This window comes from Sabethes cyaneus, chromosome 2 (genome assembly GCF_943734655.1).
Source record: "Sabethes cyaneus chromosome 2, idSabCyanKW18_F2, whole genome shotgun sequence".
NCBI classification, from domain to species: Eukaryota; Metazoa; Arthropoda; class Insecta; order Diptera; family Culicidae; genus Sabethes; species Sabethes cyaneus.
The window spans coordinates 223,332,410-223,358,059 of NC_071354.1; the positions used below are offsets into that span (position 1 = coordinate 223,332,410).

At 41.2% G+C, this 25,650-nt stretch overlaps 1 protein-coding gene across 1 annotated transcript in view; it reads right to left on the reverse strand.

The window, feature by feature from the left end:
* The window catches only part of LOC128736934 (uncharacterized), a 157,576-nt gene that overhangs the window by 119,928 nt on the left and 11,998 nt on the right, over positions 1–25,650 (reverse strand). The window contains exons 3-4 of the mRNA XM_053831446.1: positions 9,046–9,171; positions 7,253–7,357 (exon numbers count right to left, since the gene is read on the reverse strand). Coding sequence (XP_053687421.1) covers positions 7,253–7,357; positions 9,046–9,171 — 231 coding nt within the window. The remainder of the gene's footprint in view (positions 1–7,252; positions 7,358–9,045; positions 9,172–25,650) is intronic.

A 25,650-nucleotide genomic window follows, 5' to 3' on the forward strand; every position in this document is an offset into this window, starting at 1 on the left:
TGGTCACTTTGGGAACTTATAAATTTTGTTTGAATTCGATGGTGTTTTGATTATTTTACCACATTTTTCAATTTACATTTAATAATTGCCCACAGTTTTAGACGAGAAAAAACTCTAGGCAATTTGATGGATTTATATTTTTCCCATAATTTTTTATAACATATAAAAGTGACATTTCTGCAAGAATGGAATATTCAGGATTTGGCATTCACTGAAGATTGTATACGTTATCGTCTCATCACATCGTTAACTGTACCTTTTCGATCTAACTCGGTCCCATCGGTGGTAATCCGGCTTACGGACCATTGTTGGTAAGCTAAAAGTAAAGCCTTCTGCATGTTTTTTCGACGGTCTTGGCAGTCAACTGTATGATTTTTCTACCTCAGGAGCCTGGAATAATGAAGGCTATCGTTATCATCAAGGTCATGATCCCGTTAAAGTAGGAGCTCAAAACTAAATCTAGTATTTAACCCAAGTTCAATACCAAAATTCAAGACCAAGACCAAGACCAAAATTCAAGACCAAGACCAAGACCAAGACCAAGACCAAGACCAAGACCAAGACCAAGACCAAGACCAAGACCAAGACCAAGACCAAGACCAAGACCAAGACCAAGACCAAGACCAAGACCAAGACCAAGACCAAGACCAAGACCAAGACCAAGACCAAGACCAAGACCAAGACCAAGACCAAGACCAAGACCAAGACCAAGACCAAGACCAAGACCAAGACCAAGACCAAGACCAAGACCAAGACCAAGACCAAGACCAAGACCAAGACCAAGACCAAGACCAAGACCAAGACCAAGACCAAGACCAAGACCAAGACCAAGACCAAGACCAAGACCAAGACCAAGACCAAGACCAAGACCAAGACCAAGACCAAGACCAAGACCAAGACCAAGACCAAGACCAAGACCAAGACCAAGACCAAGACCAAGACCAAGACCAAGACCAAGACCAAGACCAAGACCAAGACCAAGACCAAGACCAAGACCAAGACCAAGACCAAGACCAAGACCAAGACCAAGACCAAGACCAAGACCAAGACCAAGACCAAGACCAAGACCAAGACCAAGACCAAGACCAAGACCAAGACCAAGACCAAGACCAAGACCAAGACCAAGACCAAGACCAAGACCAAGACCAAGACCAAGACCAAGACCAAGACCAAGACCAAGACCAAGACCAAGACCAAGACCAAGACCAAGACCAAGACCAAGACCAAGACCAAGACCAAGACCAAGACCAAGACCAAGACCAAGACCAAGACCAAGACCAAGACCAAGACCAAGACCAAGACCAAGACCAAGACCAAGACCAAGACCAAGACCAAGACCAAGACCAAGACCAAGACCAAGACCAAGACCAAGACCAAGACCAAGACCAAGACCAAGACCAAGACCAAGACCAAGACCAAGACCAAGACCAAGACCAAGACCAAGACCAAGACCAAGACCAAGACCAAGACCAAGACCAAGACCAAGACCAAGACCAAGACCAAGACCAAGACCAAGACCAAGACCAAGACCAAGACCAAGACCAAGACCAAGACCAAGACCAAGACCAAGACCAAGACCAAGACCAAGACCAAGACCAAGACCAAGACCAAGACCAAGACCAAGACCAAGACCAAGACCAAGACCAAGACCAAGACCAAGACCAAGACCAAGACCAAGACCAAGACCAAGACCAAGACCAAGACCAAGACCAAGACCAAGACCAAGACCAAGACCAAGACCAAGACCAAGACCAAGACCAAGACCAAGACCAAGACCAAGACCAAGACCAAGACCAAGACCAAGACCAAGACCAAGACCAAGACCAAGACCAAGACCAAGACCAAGACCAAGACCGAGGTTGAAAATTCCAAATTTTTGCAAATCGATAATTTTGACAGCGTTTCATTCTCATGATTGAAAACTACTAAATAAGTTAAAGTTGTTTGCAAAATGTTTTGTACCTTACTGCCTTATACTGAGCTGACAGTCAAATAACTATTAGCTATTAGCCTTGTCTTGTCCATTATTTTCGCAATAAATTAATCTAATTGTAATGCTTGACTATGGAAACTATGCAAAAAATTGCCAACAACTAACTGATACAAAGCAGCAAATGAAACGTTCAAAACTATTCTCGAATAAGTGAGTCACTGATTTTCCTCGCTTTGAGAATTCTGCGTCATGTCACATGCACAAATGCAAGACAATAGTTTCAAACAAATTCTTGCAGTACCTGTATGGATACAATCTGGCAAAAGGAAAGGATGACCACTCACTTTTCGATGACGTTTCACCTTCAGGACATCAATTTGGACTAATTTCAATCTTAAATGTTAAAGGCTGTCGCAGAAAAGGGGTGGTTTTATACTTTAACGAAATTGTTTACTTTCAGGACATCACACTGGACTAGGTATAATATTTAAATGCTAACACCGGTTGAAGAAGAGGGGTGGTTTCGCAGTCCGGCGTACTTCCCAAGCACAGATATCAAACTGGTCTAGGTTCAATCGCCGCAAAGAATCTTCGACCTGTTGGGACGGGGAGATTTCGTCACTTTTTTCTAAAAATACGTTAAAATTATTGCGGCGTCTTTTGCAACCAATCACGAAGCGAGAATTAACAGTTGTACAATGCTTCATTATTTTCAATTTTTCAATAAATCAATGTCAAGAATCCATACTTTTCTTCATTTGGGTCAATTTTTAGAAGATTTTCCGATCGATTGGTGTAAGAATATTGAAACCGCTAAGCTATTAGCGTTCAAAACCTGACCACTTTTCGAGAAAGATTTTTTTGAATCACACCCTATCCCAAACCTTTGCCGTAAGACGTAGTCCTACGTCAAAAACGAAGAAAAAAGTCAGCAGAATGACGACCAAAAGACGCAAAAAAAAGCAACAAACGCAGTAAGAATCCGTCGGAAACAAGTCACAAAAATGCGAAAAACGATGAAAATACGATGGAAAGAATACGTAAACACCATAAATCGGGAATAAAAATACGACAGAGAGATGATAAGAAGACGACAAACACGAAAAAAAGACAACGAAGAGTTGTCTAAAAGTTAACTAAAAGGCAAAGATAATATGATGGATACACAACGGTAAGATGACAAAAAGTAAGATGGAAGAATGACGAAAACACAGCAAATGAACAACAGAAGAGCAATGAAAAGCCAGAGAAACGATGACGAAGAGGTGACGAGCATGCGAAGACAAGTAGGCGAAAAAACGACGCGGAAAAGACGAAGTACGGCTACAATACGATGAATAACAAAAAGCGACAAAAACGCCAGCAGAACGATACAAAACGATGAAGATACTAAAGAGATGCAGAAATTATTGCCTTTTCAATGACAATAAAAAGACGACAAAACAGCGATAAGAAATGCCAAAAGAGACTACAGCAAAACCTGGCATCACTGAGAAGGAGTTTAGGAAGGCAATTAGTGAACTGCAAAACGGTATGGCTGCTGGAAAGGACGGTATCCCGGCTGAACTTCTAAAAGAGGGGAGCAAGCGGCTGTACGAAGCCGCACACCGGATCAATCTAAGGATCTGAATAGCCCTCCCTTTGTACAATTTTCAAAAAAGGACATCGACTCGACCTTTACGATGTAAAACGAATGTAAAACTAAATTCTACCTAAAAGGCGCTCTTTCGTATCCTATTCCGTAGACTGAGACCATTAGCGGAGTCCTTCGTCGGCGAATACCAAGCTGGTTTTCGTAATGGTCGTTCCACGATGGATCAGATGTTTACCGTGCATCTGTTACTAGACAAGTTCCGGGAGTACAACTTGCAGATTCATCATTTGTATATGGACTTTAAGACGGCGTACGATTCAGTCAAACGAAATGAGCTATGACAGACGATGCTAGAACATGGATTTCCGACGAAACTATAATTAGACTTTCCTTTGGGGAGATTAATAACATCCATCTCCTTTTTGAAAAGGAATTCTCTCTCACATTGTTAAGGGGATTTACGTAAAATATAGATTAATCACCCGCCAGATTGGAATTCTAAAAGGTATCAACCCGTGAATTATAACATAAAGCAGTCATTCTAACTATTTCAAAATTGTTTATATCATAGTGGTTTTTAAGTAAAAATTGAAGAAACGTCCGCCATTGTGGATTTTTAAATGATATCAAATATTAATTTTCAACTTTCAATAGCCAGCTCGTTTCTAAAAAAGTCCATATTGCAAGGTTTTCACGCAAAATATTAAATAATAACAAATAATTGTATAGGTACCTACATGGGTTTAGAAATTGAAATAATTGTGTTATAGAGTAGGGTGTGGCATAAGTGCAATGTTTGAAGTTGTCGTCAATTTTCGTGAGATATAAAGAAGGACAACACCATAATATATTTTATAGTGATGCAATAACACAATGTCTCCATATTCAACTATAAATCATCTGCGGTAATAGTGTTTTGCAAAATAAATTCTTCTTTCTTCTGATCAAGTGCCGATACACACTTTTGCCCCACTAGCGGGGCAAAAGTGCGAAGCTCGAATCCACGATATTAGCACAACAGTAGCTAACAAAACCATATTATCTTCAATCTGCGTTATGTTTCGGTAAGGAATATTCTCAATTTGCACCTTTCCTATTTCGCTGGTGTATTGCAGCCTCCGTTAGATCGAAACTTTTCCATACGCTTGTTTTTTGTGTCATCAGCGGAAAAACATTGTATTCCTTCGGTCAACATCTGTAGAGCACACAGTTTTCTGCAGATCTTCCATTTCTAGTATCTGTAATATAGTGCCTAATGCTGTATATAATTAGCTATACATTTTTGCCTCGTCCAATCGCACTTTTGCCCTGTCCGTGAATCGCACTTTTACCCCGCTAGGCGCTTGACGGGGTTAGATTAAATTACGGAAAAGCGAAATATATTTTGTAAATTCTTTTTACCGTATTTTCAAAACAAATATGTGAGTGATGTAAAAGGCTGCTACAAATTTTCAACAAGTAATATCCACGTGTTGATATCGTATTTGCTGTACAACGAAAAATTACATCAAAACCGCCCTAACATAACATTTGCGCATAACTCAGCAACTATGCTTCGTAAGCAACCAAAGTTTACGTTAGATTCAAGCTGTCAAAGTAGTCACCCATCCATGCCAATGTAATCAAATTTACTCAGAATCTGCCCCGATAAATCATTGAATCGCACTTTTAGCCGCATCGCACTTGTACCCCTCCTTGCTCTATGCATGACTGCACAGTTGACGTAGGACTACTTTAAGAAAATAAAAACAAATCATGAAAATTATATTATATCCTTCTTAAACAATCAAAACTCTTATTTATTGTTCAAACCTATCATAAAATTATAAGTTTTTGCGACTTAATTAATACATTTGTAAAATGAATTATTGCAGCTTTTAACAAAAAAATAAGTGGCCAGTAATACATTTGAGGCGATTAAATCTAAAAACTGTAAGGTTTATAAAACTATAGCCAAATTTTTCGACTTTTGTGAGATAGACCTCTAGTATTTAATTAATTCTACAAGGTTTGGTCTGTAAGGTGGCAACACGGGGCATCAGATAAATTTAGAATAAATAACATTAAAAAAATGAGCTCATATTTCATATTGCCGAAATCGTATAATTTTACTAGAAGCACAATCGAGGAATGTCAAATCTTTGTCCCGCTCTATTTGTTCTGTACTACTGTATGGATAAATTCTTCAAAAAATATTTCAAAAAATTCAGTTCTTGAAAATAAATTATTTGCGGCTACAACAGAGCAATCAGAGCGTGTACAGCGATATCGTCTGTCGTTTCCTGGGGTGAAAATGTCAGGGGATAAAAATATCTTCACAGTACTCAGGCCGTTGCTACAGTTTGGGATGAGGTTGATACATTGCGCAGAAAACGACTCCTCAGATGATTTCCATTAAATTTTTAAAAGCGAGAAAAACTAATGTACTCTTTATGAATCCGCTATTTGTTTGCAGCTGCATTGGAATATATGAAACTGATGTCTGTGCTAGTGAAACATCTCTTTTTCTTAACAAATGTACTAAGCCCGATGACTAAATGTACTAAAAATGAGACACGCATGACAGTTAGCAATTTCAAATAGCACGCACTTAAACAAAAAAAATGCAGAAATATTGTAAATCGGGCAGAGTTATTTGCACTCAAACCCAAACCAATCTTCGTGTTGAAATGACAACTTATCTTCTCGTGAAACGTAGTGCTACGTCAAAATGAAACCCTTATCATCAAATCTAATTAAGGAGGCAAAGAAGGCAAAGAAAGACAGGTAAATTTCCAGAAGTAGCTTCTGTTGGATAAACGATGAAAATTGTAAATGTTGGAAAGTACATCGAGGCCAAGTTAAACAGAAACGAGCTTCCGGATGTAGAATTTGCATTATAATAACAAAGATTAGAGCAAAAATAACTGTATATAAAGCAGAGGTTACAATGGTGGTACACTCCAATTATTTCCCCCCGTACATCTCCAGTGCTTGGCAGCAAAATATCAAGCAGCAAAAGTTGAAAATATTCGACAAAGACCATACCTATTTAATCATAACGAAAAGCATTCTTAATTTAAATTCTTAGCTACAAAAGAAGCCCGTCCGTCTTGGCCGTAGTAGCAAACAAACGTAGCACTGCGAAAGCATCATTTCAACATTGAAACTCATCGCAACAGTTGTGCCTCTTTTTGATGACGACTCAAAGAATGGCACATTCCGGTAGATACTCTACTAGCAACGACGACGACGACGACGACAGTAGTGCTTGCCCGACCGACCAGATAGGCCGGAGACCCCGGTTCCTCTTTTTTCCAACCTTGTCCAAAGCGGGACACACCGGGCTGGTAGGTAGGAGATTTTCCTGCCACTCTTCCGGCCATTTTCATCAGATAGCGTTCATTCTCGCAATGCAGTAACAGCAGCCAATCTACTCTGTGCTTCGCCCCCGCACACCATCGCACCCGTACGGACGGAGGTGTACGGAGCGGATGATGACCTAGTTCAAAGACGACCCCTTCAGACTCGGTGCTCGGGATTATCATGGCTGTCCTCCTAGTCTGTATCAGCCATTACTGCTACTACGTGCAGATCCATTCCGGTTCCGCCATTCAGGCAGGACCCGGCGATACTGTCGCATTAAACGCGGGAGAAATGGGCCGCCGCTTCAGTGGTAGTATCATCAGATACCGGCACAGCAGAGCAGCAGAGTTTATGCACAGACGAAATGTGAGTAGAATTACCTTGACAGATGCTGTCACCGTTGCCGTTTCGCTGAAATAGAGCTGATGGCCGGACGCTTTGCCGCACCAGGAACCACCGGTAAAAGGACGACCCAATTCGCTCAGCTGTAGGGAAGACGGAAGAGAAAAGAACGTAATGGAATGATTAGTTGGCATGTTTAGCATGGAAAATATGTCGTAGTTAAGTAACTAAACTCGTTTAAATGTGTATCATCATTACCCTGTATGCTCGGAGTAGTTTAATACCACTGCTGGTACGCACGCTATACCTTTCTCCTAGCTTAGTCCTGTCGATCTGTGACATTATCAACTGTAGAACATGAATTATAAATGGAATACGGGAGTTTCTCGGGAATATGTGCGCAATTGAGCGAGACACAAACATGGCACGGAATCGACACTGACGAAGCTATTTCTCTTTTGTATTCCCCTTTTTCCCAACAATTGATACCGTTAGTTGATGCATAGCATACGGGCAAAGCTCAATTGGCTTCCCGGAAAAGTCAATCAATATACCAACAACTTCGCTGTCTAGAACCGAAGGAACAAAAAACCGGGAAAGCACTTCAACGCCCCGATGAAAGTTCTTTCTCAGGAAAATGGAACCGCTTGATACTTTGTAACGAAAAACTTCAGCAAACAGGCATTTCCACCGAAATTGGATTCTATAAATTGAACTTTGCACATTTTCCAAATACTTTCCTTGAAGCCTCTCCTCCGGAGAAGTCAGTCAGGTCAAACGGAAATGAATTGCTGATGCATTCGTTGGAAATAAGTTTGCCGCTGCGCTTGGCAGCCAGCACACCTGAGGGACCCGGGCGTCTGCCTTTGCTGTGTGCACAAACATTGGGACTGTCAGTTTAGTTTTCATCCTTCCGAGCAAGACAAGAAAGTTAGCGGGACGTAGCAGGGTATGCTATCTATCTGCCGGCGTTCATCCCCCCTACCACGCCTCCCCCCCCCCCCCCCCCGTTGAGCTTCGGTACCTTTGCGTTGTCAGTGCCCTTTGCCTTTAACTGTACCACTCTGGTAGTACCTACAGCAGTTGCTGGTTGGTAACTTTGGGAGAGAAGGATATTAAATCAGTTGACAGGTTGAATGAGACTTGAAAAGGATGTAGGTTAGAGCATTCCATCCATTTCAGTTAGTGCAGGTCGTCGAAATTGAAATAGCTGACAGCATCGATGGAAACACAAAGATATGTGGTGTTCTTGGAGAGAAGCAATGTAATTTGAAATTTGATATACCGGCGGCGGCGAAGATAACTGTTTTTCTGTTAAGCGTTGATGGAATTATTTCCAATAAAAGTCGACCGGAATCCATCCTTTTATTTTGGGTTGCTCAGGTAGAGTTCAAAGACTTTTAATGTATTTTTCCCCAGAGGAAAAAAAATACGAGCTAGAGGTATATTCCCTTTATTCGAACGTTGACATTTCACCTAGTTTGGCAAACAACAGAAGCTGAAACAGTGGCAAACAAGTGCATTGTAGCATACCGAAAAGCCTGCCTGCACCAGGAAATATTTGCGCACCATGAAATAATGTTTTCGTTTAGCGACCGAGCAAATTCCCGTGCGGTTCGACATGGACGACAACTAGGCCGACTGGATGCAGCATCAGCAGCCAGCAAAGGTCGTATAAATGTTTGCATCTTCGTTCTGCTCTGTTTTATTTCGCTTTCCTCACAGCACCGCACAGACACACATACACAGGCAAACGTGAACCCAACGAGAAAACGGGACACCGGGGAAACATTTTCGCTTTATACAGCCCCAATGGGGGAAGCAAACTTACCTGCATAAAACCCTCCGGACAGCCCGGCAGGTCACCGCCACTGGTTAGACTGGTGTCGCTCGAGTCCATATCCGGATCGATCAGGCCTTCGTCGAAACGGCCTACGGTGAATTTGTCGAATATGATCTGTTGAAGAGAGAGGAGAACAATAGGATTTCATATTAATGGCGTGTCGGATTTAGTAAACAGTCTGAATTATCGCATGAATGTATTAGAAAACAGTATTTATTCTAATACAGTTTGTTAGCAACTGCCAAATAGAGGTGATTGATGATGTTCAAAGCAATTTTCTAGAAAAACCGTACCAACAATTGGATTATTTCAAATAGTTATTTTCATTTATTCCAAAGTGACTTTCACAGTACATTTCTTAGTACATACAGTGTTGGAAATAAAAAAGTAAACAGAATAACCTGAATCAATGTTTCATAAAACTTCGCATCCCATGATGCTTGGATACCATACTAGAAATCGTTCAGATTTCTCCGCGAATGTACAGGGATCTTGTTACCCAGTATTGTCCACAAATGCAGTTGAGATCTGGTGACTGGCGAGGCCAATCAAACATTTTCTTATTTTTCGATAGGAAATAGCGCTTACAACCCTCAACATGTGTTCACGGTCGTTATTCTGTTGGAAAGCATGCTTACTCAAATTCATTTTTCTGAGTGATGGCTCCAAGTTTTCCTTCAAGATCTTCACGTATGATTCACCAGTCATCTTTACATCAATCCTGACAATATTACCAGGCCCGTTTCAGGAGAAGCAAGTAGTGATCCTCCTCTGTGCTTAACTGTTGATTGAGTAAATTTGGATTGCAGACGTTCTGACTTCAGATAACATGTTCGCGGATGCCTCTTGGTGTTTTTCAGTTCAAACTTGTTCTCGTCAGTCCAAACGATTGTCTTCCAAAAGTTAGTAGGGAGGGAAGCATACTTTTTAGCGAAATCCAGGCGTTTTATGATATTGACGTTTCTTAGCAGATGTTCCTTCGTTCGAAGCAGCTTTGTAACCCCGCTTGTTGCAGTCGATTGCTCCCAGCTATGCTGGCGTTGTTGGGATTTAAGTATTCTTGGATTTCTCTGCAAGATTTTGTCGGGATCTGACCGAGCTGCGCATCGAATAACGCGATCTGTATGAACTGAGGTATTACGAAGCCTTCCACTTTCGGATTTTTTGCTTTACTATGCTAAGCGTATTATACTTTTCCATTATTTTGAAAATACCTCCGATGGAAATATTATATTTTTCTATTGTTTTACGTTTGCTGACGATTCATTTCACGTAGTAAACAAACGCCCTCGGAATTTCTGCAGATTTTCCGCCCTTTGCACAGTGGTCCAAACAGCGAAATACGTGATCGTTTGATATAGCGCCGAAACGTGAAGATTTTCGCATGTAGTGTCTTTAGGAACATTTCTTGGTATAATAAGCCCCTTCTTGTGAGAGAAATCTTTGGATGATTAATTCCCTTAAAAGTGAGATAAGAAATTTATTTTCTCGTACATTCGAGATACAAGTTTGGTACTTTCAGCAAAATTGTAGTAAATATCAATGCAAACAACTTTGTCAAAGACACTATACTTGTATCTCTTCATGGAAATTATCTATGAAGCATTATTCGTGGACAAACCCTTTAAAACAGTTTTTAAATCCTGACTTATTCTGGTCAACTTTTACGTGTTCATAGTGTTCTAGAAAGTAGTTTATCTTCCTAAAATCAACGTTTTTGTAGAACATTATTATAAGTGATTTTCTGCAGTTTCGGAGATTTTTGAGCATTTTTGATGAAAAATAGTACTACTTTGAGCTTAAATATTTGCCAAGGTAGAAAATGGTGGCAGACCAAACAACTTCTAATTAAAAGTACAACAAAAACCCTTTAAAATCAAGTGTCAATTGACTGTATCTAATTGCATCCTCAAAAGTTATAGTTGTTTTAAAAATCCTTCACAGTCATGTTTATCGAACAATTTAAATGTACTTCGGATGCAATAAACGCCATTTTGTTTATGTTGACAATCTTTTTCTAACAAGTTGAGTTACCAGCAATTTTTTCGCCTATTTTCGAGTCGAAATTGAATGTAGTCTCAAAATTATTAGACGCAATTAATAACAGAAAAGCTTCCAAATAACTAACTTAAGTCTATTTTGTTCTATTTTGTCTTAAGTCTAATACCTTCGATTGGTGTCTTTTCAAAAGATCCCACTCATTGGGCTGATACCAAATGGCCAAAACACAAATGGTCGAATCACGAATGGCCGAAATCCAAATGGCCGAATTTCAACAACAGTCACAGAAGACCGAATTTTCTCGGAATGACTTTTTAGTCTATTTAATTAGAAAACACGAATTGACAAGCAGTTAACAATTAACTTTACACAAACAAAATATAAAATAAGCAGCACATCTTTTTGTTGTACTTTTAAGTACGAGTTATTTGATCTGCCACCATTTGCCATCTTGGGAAATATTTAAGCTCAAAGTAGTTTCATCAAAAATGCTCAATATCTCCAAAACTTCAGAAAATCCCGTATAATAATGTTCTACAAAAACGTTGATTTTAGCAAGATCAACAACTTTCTAGAACACTATGAACACGTAAGTTGACCAGAATAACTCAGGGTTTAAAAACTGTTTTGAACCCATAGACAATTTCCATGAAGAGATACAAGTATGGTGTCTTTAACAAAGTTGTTTGTATTGATATTTACTACAACTTTGCCAAAAGTACTAAACCTGTATCTCGAATATACGAGAAAGTAAATTTCGTATCTCACTTTTAAGGGAATTAATCACCCAAAGATTTCTCTCACAAGAAGGGGCTTGTTATACCAAGAAATGTTTCTAAAGACACCATGTGCGAAAAACTTCACGTTTCGGCGCTATATCAAACGATCACGTATTTCGCTGTTTGGACCACTGTGCATTGCTTAGATATCATAGAAATATTCCAATACTAGTTGAGCCCGAATCTTACGATCCGAAAATATAAATGTCTGTTCAGAATTCCGAAAACTGCGGATACATTCCATTGGCCAGTGTCTGCGAAGATGTTTAATCTGTGTATTAGTTCTTTGCGTTCTTATTTTGCATAATATAGCTCTAAGATGTTGTACATAAAAGAGTCATAGCCGGAAACTGAAACCAATAGTTTTTACGGACGTATTGGATTTTATTTAACTAAATAAAAACTTCTGGCTGTTTGCAACATTTATGTACTCTGATTAGAGTAAAATGTTGCCTAGAAAATTCTTGATCGTTTCCTATCATCAACTCATTTTTTAAAATTTTGCGACTTGGTCCGGTCTGATTTAACACCGAGCATATGATATCGCGACAAGCAATCGAGTTGAGCAGGCGAGTCGAACAGTCGAATCAAGCAATCGAGTCAAGCAGTTGGTTCGAACAGTCGAGTCGAACAGTCAAGTCGAGCAGTCAAATCGAGCAGTCTAGTCGAGCAGTAAAATAAAGCTGTTCAGTCAAGCAGTCCAGTCGAGCAGTTGAGTCAAGCAGTCGAGTCGAGCAGTCGAGTCAAGCAGTTGAATCGGGTGGTCGAGTCGAGCAGTCAAGTCGAGCGATTAAATCGAGCAGTTCAGTCGAGCAGTTTAATCGAGCAGTTAAGTCGAGTAGTCCAGTCGAGTAGTTCAGCCGAGCAGTTGAATCGAGTAGTCTAGTCGAGCACTTGAGTCGAGTAGCCGAATCGAATGGTTTAGTTAAGCAGTCGGGTCAAGTGGTGAAGTCGTACAGTTGAGTCGAGCAGTTCATTCGGGCAGTCGAGTTGAGTAGTCCAGTCGAGCAGTTGAGTTTAGTAATCCAGTCGAGCAGTTGAATCGAGCAGTTAAGTCGAGCTGTCAAATCAAACAGAAGTCAAGCAGTTGAGTCGAGCAGTCAAATCGAGCAGTCTAGTCGAGCAGTTAAATGAAGCTGTTCAGTCAAGCAGTCCAGCCGAGTAGCTCAGTCGAGCAGTCGAGTTGGGCAGTTGAACCGAGCAGTCGAGTCGAGCAGTCAAATCGAACAGTTAAGTCGAGCAGTCGAATCGAACAGCCCAGTCGAGCAGTTCAATCATGCAGTTAAGTCAAGCAGTCGGGTCGAGTAGTAAGTCAAACAAATGTGTCAAGCAGTCGAATCGTGTAATTAAGTCGAGTAGTCCACTCGAGCAGTTGAATCAAGTTGTTCAGTCAAGCAGTCAAGTCGATTTGTCTAATCAAGTAGTTGAATAGAGCAGTCGAATCGAACAGTTCAGTCGAGCAATTCAGTTAAGCAGTCCAGTCGAGCAATCAAATCGAGCAGTCTAATCGACCAGTCCAGTCGAGCAGTCTAGTCAACCAGTAATCAATCGAGCAGTCCAGCAGTGGACCAGTGAGGTGACTGAGAATACAACCCATTGCTGCGAAAGCATGGCGTCCTGTCAGGGACCTGTTTTTAGTTACCGATAAGCCTCTGATGACGTCCCGTCAGAGACCTGGTTTTCGGTACAGACATAAGCCTCTTATATGAATAGATTGTTTTAATTCGAGTAATCGTCATTAGTACCTAAAGGTAACAGTTGTTTACTTTTCTATTTCGAATACTGTATAGTTACGCTTTACTTGCGTTAACTTAACCCATATGAAATTTAAACGCATTGTTACTGATTCCAATGTGCCTAGAAATACAATCAAACCTTTTCAATAATAATTTTTGAACCTCCCCCTTGTTAAAGGACACCCTATTCCCCCTTTCAAAATTTCAGTCACTTGAACAACTGCTGTCGTTCTAAATGCAAGAGAAACGTGCCCCTTTCCCCATTTGAACCTTCCTTTCCCTTGTAAGAAACCCCCCTGCACTGATTCGATTATGCCAAAAAAACATGTGTTTGACAAACCACGTTTGATGAAGAAACATCGGGACGTTCCGGAGCTATGGCGGAACATAGAAAAATACTGGCTTTTATACAGGGTGTTAGCCAGCTTAGTGCAAATATTTCAGAGGGTGATAAAGAATTATATTTGATGAAAAAAATCCTTCTACGCATACGGCCAAATCTCAATCGTGACAGAGTTATTGAACATTTTTAATTTTCGGTTCGGTTTACCTTAAATTAGCTCTGGTACAAAAACTACCCTAGCTAGCTTAATTCTGTTACTTTCATTCGGAAGCTAAGAAAATTGGTCTTAACCCTCCTACTTCATTAGATTCAGTAACATTTTAGAAGTAAAAAGCTTTGAAATAAGTGTTTCTCAAGACATTTTTATCGAATTTCTCCTAAAAATGTGTGATTAAAATGATTGCTGTAATTCACCAATTTGAAGCTCTAGTACCGTTCTACAATTCGTTCTTTGGCGTAAAAGTTCTATCTCTATCGAAACTATTCGTTGAAATTTTATTGCAAGAATTCATACATCACGCATATCACACTAGATTAACGCGTGCGATGAATACATTCTGACACGTATGAAAAACAACAACAATGTTTTTCATAAATTGAGGGTTCGCCGTTACTTTTGCTTGCATAATCCTGCAAAACTCAAGCCGCTTAGGTTTATTCGCTGGCAGCAGCTCTTGAACCTGCAGTGTGGAAAGGATGCTTTTTACCCGGTACAATAGGTTTCACACCTTCATGGTGACAAGGGATTGTGCTGCAATTTGTCGCAATTGTGCTTGTCTTGAAATCATTTCCCACGATTCGCAAAATCTCATGGTCAATTGCTGACGCCACTTGCTGTTCAGGCTGAGGCTTCCTTCAAAGCCTCGTTGAAAACAACGTTCCTTCTCGGAAGCGACGGTGCGTTGTCGTAGACGTCTCTGAATCAAAATCATTGTGCTACAAAATGAACACTGCTGGATTTATGTTCACTTACTTGCATTAGGTAGCCGACGTTTAGAAAATCCATTCTCCTGCTGGGTTGTCGTTGCTACACAATTAGCGAAGCCATAATATAGGTGAATGTCCGCGAGTGGTCCCGGAGAATATATTTTAATACTGCAATCGTTTTCAGAAACATCCCAGAGAGACCCGAGAAGTCAGTTTCGAAACTGTTTTCCATATGCGCATAACCGTGTCCCTCGCACGCGTTAATCTAGTGTGCTATGCGTGATGTATGAGTTCGAGTCGTTTTCAGATACTAATTCAATACTCAAAAACATACGTTCAAAATAAACTTGCAACGAAACAAAAAGAGATAGACGTTTCACGTCAAAGAACTAATTGTAGAACGGTACTAGAGCTTCAAATTGGTAAACAACAGCAATCAGTTTTATCACACATTTTTAGGTGAAATTCGATAATTCGAGAAAAACATTTATTTCAAAGCTTTTCGCTTGTTAAAAGTTACTGAATCTCATAAAGTGGGAGATTTAAACGCATTTTACAATACAAAATTTTCTCAGCTTTCAAATGAAAGCAACAGAATTTAGCTAGCTAGCAAAGTTTTTGTACCAGAGCTAATTCAAGGTAAACAGAACCGAAAGCTGAAAATGTTCAATAACTCTGTAACGATTGAGATTCGATATTTTTTGAAACGATGTATCTACAATTGATGGAGGGACGGTAGGGGAAAGTAATGAAAATTTTTTGGGAATGGAGGGGAAAGAGTGGAAAGGAGGAGAGGGGTAATAGGTAGCAACACTTAACAAGTTGTCGTGACTCCTATTTTTTGTCCAATGCACCTTCCAGCATGGGTCGAACCAAGCTATAACCAGACCGAATTATAACCGGATTCGAACCATACCCGAGTAAATGATTATAACAAACACATAACAAAAAAATATTTCAATTAGATAGAAATAACAGAATTTGTTACATTTTTGATCAGACAAAATAATGAGGCTAATAGAATTATTACAAGTTTTGTTTTTATATCAAAATTTGTTATTATTTTGTTACAGAGCAATTTCAGCTTGTTCCAGCTTACAAACTGTTTGTCTCGACTATTTTTGATTGCAATGAAGTTTTGCTAATACATTACAATCACGCACCGAATCATTTTACATGAAATATATTTTTACGCGTTTTTCTTGAAGAGTTTTGTCACTTGGATCGGTTTGACCTAAAAACGACCATATATGATATATGTCTGACTTAACAGACCGAACCAACTGACAATACTCGAAAAACGCGTTCAAATTTTGATTTTGCTATGTAGTTTAAAGCTATCAATCATTCGAAATCATTTCATATCTTTGGCTGTTTGCAACTTTCATGTAATCTGATTAGAGTAAAATGTAGTTTAGGAAATTCTCAATCGTTTGCTGTCATTAACGTATTTTTTAAAATTTTGCGACTTGGTTCGGTCTGATTTAACACCTGCCATATAAGAAAATAATGCCATTAAGATTTTTTGCAATGATTCCTATGTTTCAGTTTTCGAGTCTGCAGACTTTTTTGCTCATTTTAGCAGGATTCAACAGCAGAAAAGATTAAAAACAACCATGAACTTAATTATTTAAATGATGTGTACGGTTGAAAGCCCCATTAAAAAGTAAATAAATAAATGATGCGTAGAAGAAACTATTTCTCAGTAATTATGCGATCTATTTAGACAATTTTTTGTTTTGTTGGTAAAGGTTTGGAAAATTTTTTGACTGCTTTTGAACTTTGTAAACATACATAAATCGACAATATAAAAGATATGATTTTATTTTATCGTCCATCCATATTTTATATGTTGTTTTACTCAGTTATGTTCAGTTCCAAGCATCTAGCAATAAAATATAAGTGTGAGTAAACGAGACATTCTCCAACTACATGCCATTAACTAAAAAACTGGTTCTCTTATATATGAAATTCTACAATGACATTCAAAAATAACTTCAATTACGTAGTCGTGCTAACGTAAGAACTAGAATGACTTTTAAATACCTTTGGACACTTTACTTTTTGTTCTTACAATAAAATGTAAGCGGTCGGCACAAAGGTAAAAAAAATTTTACACTTATTGTAAGAACAAAAAGTAAGGTGTCCAAAGGTATTTAAGATTCAAAAATAACTCTTTAGATTTTTTAAACAAAGACTTCTGTCAATACGTTCTTTAATTTCTAGTAATAAACTGCATGAGGTTCCCCAAGCGTGACTTGACAGGAGCGGCTTGTTACTGCATCGAGTATGTTTCTTAAGGTGCATTTAGATTAGACAATTTTTAGCAACATATAGAATGCAACATGTAGAATGCGACATGTTGCTAGTTGTTGCTCGCATTAATCGTGGGGAGGACCAACGAGCACCACATTTGGGATTTTTACATTCTGACCTAAAACAAACAATCTGACAAAATTTGGTTCAAATCCGTGAAGGTCGATTAGAACTCAGACATTTCGCGTATAATTACCCTAATACGTGATTTTTAGATTTTGCATGTGCAATAATTTGAGAACGACCTAAGAAAAAAGTTTATATGACATACTTTGTTCAATATTAAGCGTAGAATTTGATTTTATTTTAGCTTTGCAAAAACTTATCAAAGATTATAAAAATTCCGAAAGAGCTCTTTTTTATCCAGATTTTAGAGCATTATTTGCGTTTAAAAATATCTTTAAAAAAAGACATGTTTTGAGATAATTCTCAATTTATTATTTGCAAAGCTTTTTCTTTCAGCGTAATTGTTTACTGAAACACACTTAATTTACAACAATTTTTCCTTTAACGTCATTTTCATAAAGTAAATACTTAGTTTTCGAGACAGAATTTTTTGAAAAAAAGATCTATAAATATAACAAATTCTGTTATTTCTATCTAATTGAGATACTTTTTTGTTATATGTTTGTTATAATCATTTACTCGGGTGTGCACGCCCTTACGACTTGCAAGGTACTGCCCGGGGCGGTGTTTGTCCCTCAGCGTGTTAGCCACGATTCTCAGCGCGGGTTTTCGAAGAAAGGCTTCGTTCCTATGAAATTGACCAAACTCGTGTTTGGGTTATAATCTCTGATTATAGCTTGGTTCGACCCATGCACCTTCCAGCATTGGACAAAAGGTAGGAGTCACAACGACAACTTGTTAAGCATAGCAACCTATTATCCCCCCTCCCTTTCCACTCTTTCCCCTCCATTCCCAAAAAATTTTCATTACTTTCCCCTACAGTCCCTCCATCAATTGTAGAACCATCGTTGCAAAAAAAATATTAATATTAATGCCTGACCGCATTTCAAGGTCAAAGATTAAAAACACGAGCTTGGTCGATTGAGATTTGGTCATATGCGTGGAAGGATTTTTTCGTCAAATATGATCCTCTTAGGGCGCTCTTAGAGCTCTTAGGGCGATACAAACTCGGCCCATTGGGGTTAATAAGCTACCTTCTATGAAATAACAGAAACTACAAATTTGAGCTAGGTTTAATTTCTTCCCAAATGTAAGGTGTCCAGATTATTTCTAAATCAATGCGCGACATATTGGAGAACAAAATTAGTTTTATAGCATGAAAAATTTAGCAAAGCAAATTAGACAATTGTCTACATTTATAGTAATGGGACACAACACTTATAGTTCCTACAAGTCTTCCCAATACTGGACGTGAAACGAGATTTGAGTGTACCAAACAAACGCTACTGCAACAACTTTTGGTTATTTCACTGGTTGCCTTTTGGGTACGATTGAAACGAATCAACGACAATAATACTTCAACATTCTGCATGAAACTTTTCTTCTCTCCGTTGTGAAATGAGAATCCCTTTCGGTTTTCTGCTTCACTTAACATAAAATCAAGCCTTCAATCGGCGTCAAACAATTGCAAGTTAGATAGCGTACAATCCGTTCCATTATGGTCTTTACGTTCCGCTAGGAATTTTTGAAATTTGCTCTGCCGAATGTTATCAATATTCAAATCAAACGATTCTCCTTAAGGCACATGATGATGTGCGCTGCCAGCCACTGAATTTCGGAACTCTATCGCCTACTAATGTGCGTTTTTGGCTCCGTCCCCAGTAGCCTATTTTCCATTTACTGATAGACGCACGATTACGGAACGACTGAAAGCAAAACAAAAAATGGCTAAAATTTATGAGTTTTCCTGCCACCGATTTTCCTTTTTCGCAACCGAGCCAAGTTTCTGCCAAGCGACTGCCTAGCGGTGCACGCTATTCTTGCTGGTTCAGTTGCACAGTTCCCGATGATGTTCGCGCATTTTCAACCGAGTTTCAACGTTCATTCCTTAATGGTAAGAAAGCTTTTGTTTCGCGTCGTCGTCGTCGTCGTCGTCAGGGCCCTAGCTGGGCGGAGTTTTTCTCCGGCAAACATCTCCGGCATCTTACTCCATTCCGGGGAACGGGGTTCTGGAAACTTAAGGAACAAACAGCTTGAAATTTTCGCGCTACCGGTTTCGGTAGAATAACAAATCAAGCCGTTTTTTTTCAAGCTGCGCTTGCACGGTATTTAATCTAATGGTAGATTTCTCCTGTGCCACCAGAGAGTAAGGAAAGACATCCTCACTATGGGAAATAATAGGAGAAAGAAGGCAGCTAGCTCTGATTGATTAAAAAAGTTTTAAATGAATTCGGGGAATCAACCCGTAGAATGAGACCACGTCGTACGTCGGGCTGTTGGTCCATACGATTTCGGCCTTCCGGTTCCGCGGTTGATCTCACTTCTCGCTGTGGCCTAGAATGCAGTCGGCGCTGGTTTGCGGTATGCCCAAGCAGCTGTGTGCCCTGCAACCAGCAGCTTGTGGTCGGTTTCTTGCTGCTCTTCTTTGCTCTGGCAGCCTTATGCAGTTGGCAGAGAGAAACGCGCCCTTCAAGATCTCATCAAGGATTCAAGAAATACTGCTGCTTTCTACTACAATGCACCGAGCGAGCGCACTGCTATTGGTTGAGCTCAGCGAAAGGCGAAACTTTTGTTCCGCAGGCTGGGGAATCGAAAGTTTTCTGCCGCCGCCTTTTGGCATGCGGTGCAGTTACATATCGCACAAGTGAAGGGCCATGGATTAGATCTGGTTGTAATGAGTTTAATTACGGAAAGTTTTCGACGGTATCGTTATAGGATAGACCGCAGAAGCGGCCAATCGGTTTGTGCCAGCCTTTCAGTGATAGTTTTACAATTGCCAGTGATAGTTTTCACACTGCCAAAATGCCAGTTCAGTGTGGATAACGTCATGGCTGTCCTATAAAAACCACTCCGTGGAGTTTAGAAATAGGGGATTTTTAGTGTAATTAAACGGAAACTTGCATGAATAACGGAATAACTTTCTAATTGCTAACTTGTCACTTCACCGGAAAACACTTAAAATTAATACTAAGCTTGAAAATGTAATCTTGTTCACATAAACTTCATCCTTTCGACCCGACATGCCGGGTCTTTCATGATATCCAACGAACAAGTTACTTGGAAAGTACTTTTTCGGGATCAAACAGACCTAGCACACGTACGCATAGAAACACACAGGAATCACTTTGCGGTTTGTTATTTTTGTGTGCTTCATGCTGTCCGCATGCTGGAATGGCAGCCGAGTACGTGGCCTGCTCCGTGCAGCCCCATTCATCATCGCCAGAGTAGGACGTAGAGGAATTGGCCCGGCCCAGTTCCACATTCTCCAGTGGAAAGCAAGATGAAAACGGAAAAGTTAAGCTACATATCGCGTCAAGAACAACAACGCGTGCCTCTTACGGAGGGAAACCGCAGAGTTGCTTGAAGCTCGGTAGATTTCTGTTAATGTGCGAACGTGACTAACATGACAACCTTGGCGCCACCGTCTTCCGGCTCTGGTTGAGAGCCCACTTTTTCTTACTGCCGGAGTTCTAGCACCACCGCAGGGTCCTCGAAACGTAACGGATAAATTAATTATTTACACAAAAGCCACTCTCTCATATCTTGAAAGCTGAACGAATTCGTTTTCTTCCCTCCGGCTAAACTTCCACTGTTAGTTCATCATGTTTGGAGAGATTCACGAAGGTCGGTCCTTCTATATTGTTATTTTTACTTACCAACTGGATGCCATCTCACTGATCCGTACAGGAAAAAAAACACACCGGCCTACATAACGCCCAACGGACATCTATTTGAACTGTTTTGTTTGTACACAACCTACATTCATCCATCCATCCATCCATCCTAGAGATAGTAGGTTGCAAGAAAACTAGGCTTCTTCCGGGCGGGTTTTGTTTCATTTCGCAAGCGTAACCATCGGCAACAATGGCAGATGCCGGGGCACTGCAGCAGCACCCGACTCGAGAGCACTTAGCCACATGCAAAAGTGGAACTAGGAGAATGGTTGGGAAAAAAGTTTTCTTGTTACTCGCATAGAAGCGCCATCCGGTGTCCAACCGAACCGGTCTCTTTCGGTCGCTCGGTCGGTGGGACCCTGCGGCCCACGGCGGGCGGTGTTGTGTATTGTGTTTAGTTTCGAGATGTTTCAACTAATTGGGTCCTTGGGGCGGCCTTTCAATTGGAACAATTGTAAAACTGTGAGTGAATGCAGGCCGGGTGCAGATAAACTCTGCAAAACCATTTAAAAGCAAGCAATCATCGACCGGCTGCGTGGGAAATCGTTTGTGGTGAATATGTGCATCCGGAAAAAAGAACAAACCTTATTTCCAGCAACACTTGAAAGAACTGAATCAATGTCGTTTTACGGTGGAGAGCGACAGTCGAACAATTTGTTGGTGATGGATACCATCAACGCTAGTGGCGTTTGGTGAAGCATGATGACCGAATTCTATCAATTGTACTTGACTCGTTTCTGGGTTTAACCTCAAGTGAAGATGTTACTAAATAAAGTTGATTATTCAACCCCAAATCTATGCGCTAATACTAAATCAGTGCCAGAGACTGTTTTTTGAAGTACAATTTCAGTTAGCTTTTGGCATTGTACTATTTTTTTTTGGTCGGAAGATTTGACCACTGCGACCATTATTTTGATCTATTGTGGTAAAACATGGCATTGTACTAAAAAATTCTCTAAAAACTACAAGATATCCCTAAGGGTTGGACGAAAGGGTGACATACCCTACTAGCACAGTTGTTATAAATTAGTTGTGGTAACTGATTAATGACTGATTGCAGTCATAAATAGGTTGCAGCAACCAAAAGTGATAAAAGTGTGCTACTTGGGGTAGGACAGGGGCGGACTGGCTCACCGGGCATATACCGGATGGGCCTCCAGTAAAAATTTCGTCGTTACACAAAATGATATATTTTCCTATTTTGTCGGTTAGATAAGGAATGTGTAATATTAAACGGTAAATGTTTTCGGGGTTGCCTTGATCCGGTTGGTCGATGCTATTTTGTCGAATGTTTCTCCTATTGATGAGGCGGCTCCGTAGCTTTTTCGTTTAGCTTTAAAAGTCAGTCCATTATGTCCACCTTCGCTGTTTCTGATAGCCCTGGAGATAACCTATCTTGACTTTATTGATAAATTTGTTTGCCATGTTTATTTTTAGCATGTTTACTTTTAGTTGTTTTGTAACGCAGTCAAGCAAAACTGCAGCGACAAGATCTGCGGATTGCCCATAGCTGTACCAAAAGTCTGTTTGTAGAAATGGCCATCGAACTTGAAGAAACTAGCGTCGATACAGAATTGCACTAGTCCAGGAAACAAATCCAAACAAATGTTTTAGGCGTGTGGTTAAATTTGTTCCCAGGAACCTATCACATCATGACATACCAGGTCCTTTGGCATGCAGGTAAACAGTGAAACTACGAATATCCAGCCGGCAATGTAAAACTGTTTATGAAATCGCAGAATTAGAAGGAGTCCTTAATATTGTTCAAACTGTCGATTGAATGTTGGATGATTTTTCCCACAAATTTTTAAAGTTTATAAGATGAGGCAGTGGTTGGTAAACGGCTAGATAATGCGGAATATAGACCCCATAGTGGTCGTTAGCCTCTTATCCAGCAACTCCGATCCCGACCTCCTCGTGGTACCAGCCGGAATACGAGCAACCTTAGCGGAGATCGGGTAACCAACCCCGGTGGAAACTAAGGTCGTATACTAACCGGGAAGGAGGTAGTGAGTCTCGGCACTATAAGATGGCAGCCCCATCACGAGACTCGGTTGTGTTGCCCCAGTACGGCTACACACCTAAACAACACAAACTAACAACATTCAAGCATATTCGGAGCGGAATATTCGGCATCGACCTAGGCGACGAAATAAGGACGACGAATGGAGACTCGGGACTTGGAACTGCAGATCGCTAAATTTCGCAGGTTGCGAGCGGGTGCTGATTGAACAGCTGGAACCCCGCAAACTCGGCATCGTAGCTCTGCAGGAAATCTGTCGCAAAGGAGAGAAGGTATGGAAGATACGTGGCGGAAAGGCCCAGTTTTACCAGAGTGGTGGCGCTACCAACGAACTGGGAACGGGCTTTGTAGTGCTGGGCGGAATGCAGGATCGCGTGATAGATTGGAAGGCGATCAACGAGAGAATGTGTGTATTGAGGATAAAGGGCCGTTTCTTCAATTATAGCATCATTAACGTGCACTGCCCGCACGAAGGTAGACCCGACGATGAGAAAGAAGCGTTCTACGCGAGGCTGGAGGCTACGTACGACAGCTGCTCGTCACGGGACATCAAGATCGTCATCGGGGATATGAACGCCCAGGTCGGTAGGGAAGAAATGTATAGACCGGTGGTAGGACCCCATAGCCTGCACACCGACACAAACGATAACGGCCAACGATGTATAAACTTCGCAGCTTCCCGAGGCCTGGTGATCCGAAGTACCTTTTTCCCGCGCAAGGATATCCACAAAGCCACCTGGAGATCACCTGACCAACGTACAATGAACCAAATTGACCACGTTCTCATAGAGGGCCGGTTCTTCTCTAACATCACGAACGTACGCTCCCGTCGGGGTGCGGATATCGATTCTGACCATTACCTAGTAGCAGTACATGTGCGCTCAAAGCTGTCCACCGTATACCGGACACGTCAAAGCCGCCCTCCTCGGCTGAACATCAGGCAGCTAGATAACCCACAAGCTGCCGAGAACTACGCGCGAGTACTGAATGAGGCACTGCCTTCTTCCGAAGAGTTAGGTGCTTCAAACCTCGAAGACGGTTGGGGCAGAATACGCTCGGCCATCGGAGAGGCCGCTACCGCGGCACTAGGTATTGAGCCTCGGAGTACACAAAATGATTGGTTTGATGGGGAATGCCAACAAGCGGTGGAGGAGAAAAAAAACGCTTGGAAAAATTATCTAAGTATTGCCACTAGAGAGAACCTGGCCAAGTACCGACGAGCTAGGAACCAGTTGACCACGATCCTGAGGAGAAAAAAGCGCCAAAAGGAGGACAGAGATCGTGAAGAATTAGAACAACTATTCCGAGCTAATGACACGCGCAAGTTTTATGAGAAGGTGAACCAAACTCGGAAGGGCTACACACCGAAACCTGACATGTGTAGGGACGAGGGAGGGAATCTAATTACAAACGAGCGCGAGGTGGTCGACAGGTGGAAGCAGTTCTTCGATGAACACCTCAATGGCGAAGTCGCTGAAGGAGGCGGAACGGAAATTAACCTAGGAGCGCCCATGGAAGATAGTGATGTCCTAGCACCTGATCTCCAAGAAGTCAAACGAGAAATCAGGTTGCTGAAGACCAATAAAGCCGCTGGGAAGGACCGCCTACCGGCAGAGCTTTATAAACATGGCGGGGAAACGCTAGCAAAGGCTCTACACTGGGTTATTTCGAGGATTTGGGAGGAGGAAAAGCTACCGGAGGAATGGATGGAAGGAGTGGTTTGTCCCATCTACAAAAAGGGTGATCGGCTAGACTGCTGCAACTATCGTGGTATTACGTTGGTAAACGCCGCCTACAAGGTACTCTCCCAGATCCTGTTACGCCGGCTGTCACCGATAGCACAAGGTTTCGTAGGGAATTATCAGGCGGGTTTCATGGGGGCTCGCGCAACTACGTACCAAATATTTACTATCCGACAGATCTTGCAGAAATGTCGGGAGTACAACGTGCCCACGCATCACATCTTTATCGATTTCAAAGCAGCATACGATACAGTCGATCGAGACAAGCTATGGCAGATAATGCACGAATACGGTTTTCCGGACAAACTGACGCGACTGATCAGAGCTACATTGGATCGAGTGATGTGTTTCGTACGCATCTCTGGGACACTCTCGAGTCCCTTTGAGACGCGACGAGGGTTGAGACAAGGTGACGGTCTATCCTGCATGCTGTTCAACATCGCTCTTGAGGGGGTGATCCGACGAGCGGGCATTGAAACGAGAGGCACGATTTTTACCAAGAGTAGCCAACTTCTAGGCTTTGCAGATGACTTCGATATCATAGCCAGGAACTTTGCGACGGCGGAGGCAATCTACGCCAGACTGAAAGCGGAGTCTAGGAGAATTGGGCTAAAAATAAATGCGTCGAAGACCAAATACATGAAAGGAAGAGGCTCAAAGGAAACAAATGCGCGCCTCCCACGGACGGTAACCGTTGACGGCGACGAACTAGAAGTGGTAGAAGAGTTCGTGTATTTGGGATCGCTGGTGACCGCGGACAACAACACTAGTAAGGAGATCCAGCGGCGCATCCAAGCGGGAAATCGGGCCTACTTTGCCCTTCGTAAAACGCCACGATCAGGAAGCATACGCCGCCGCACGAAGCTAACAATGTACAAAACCATTATTAGACCGGTAGTTCTTTATGGACTTGAAGCCGTGACGCT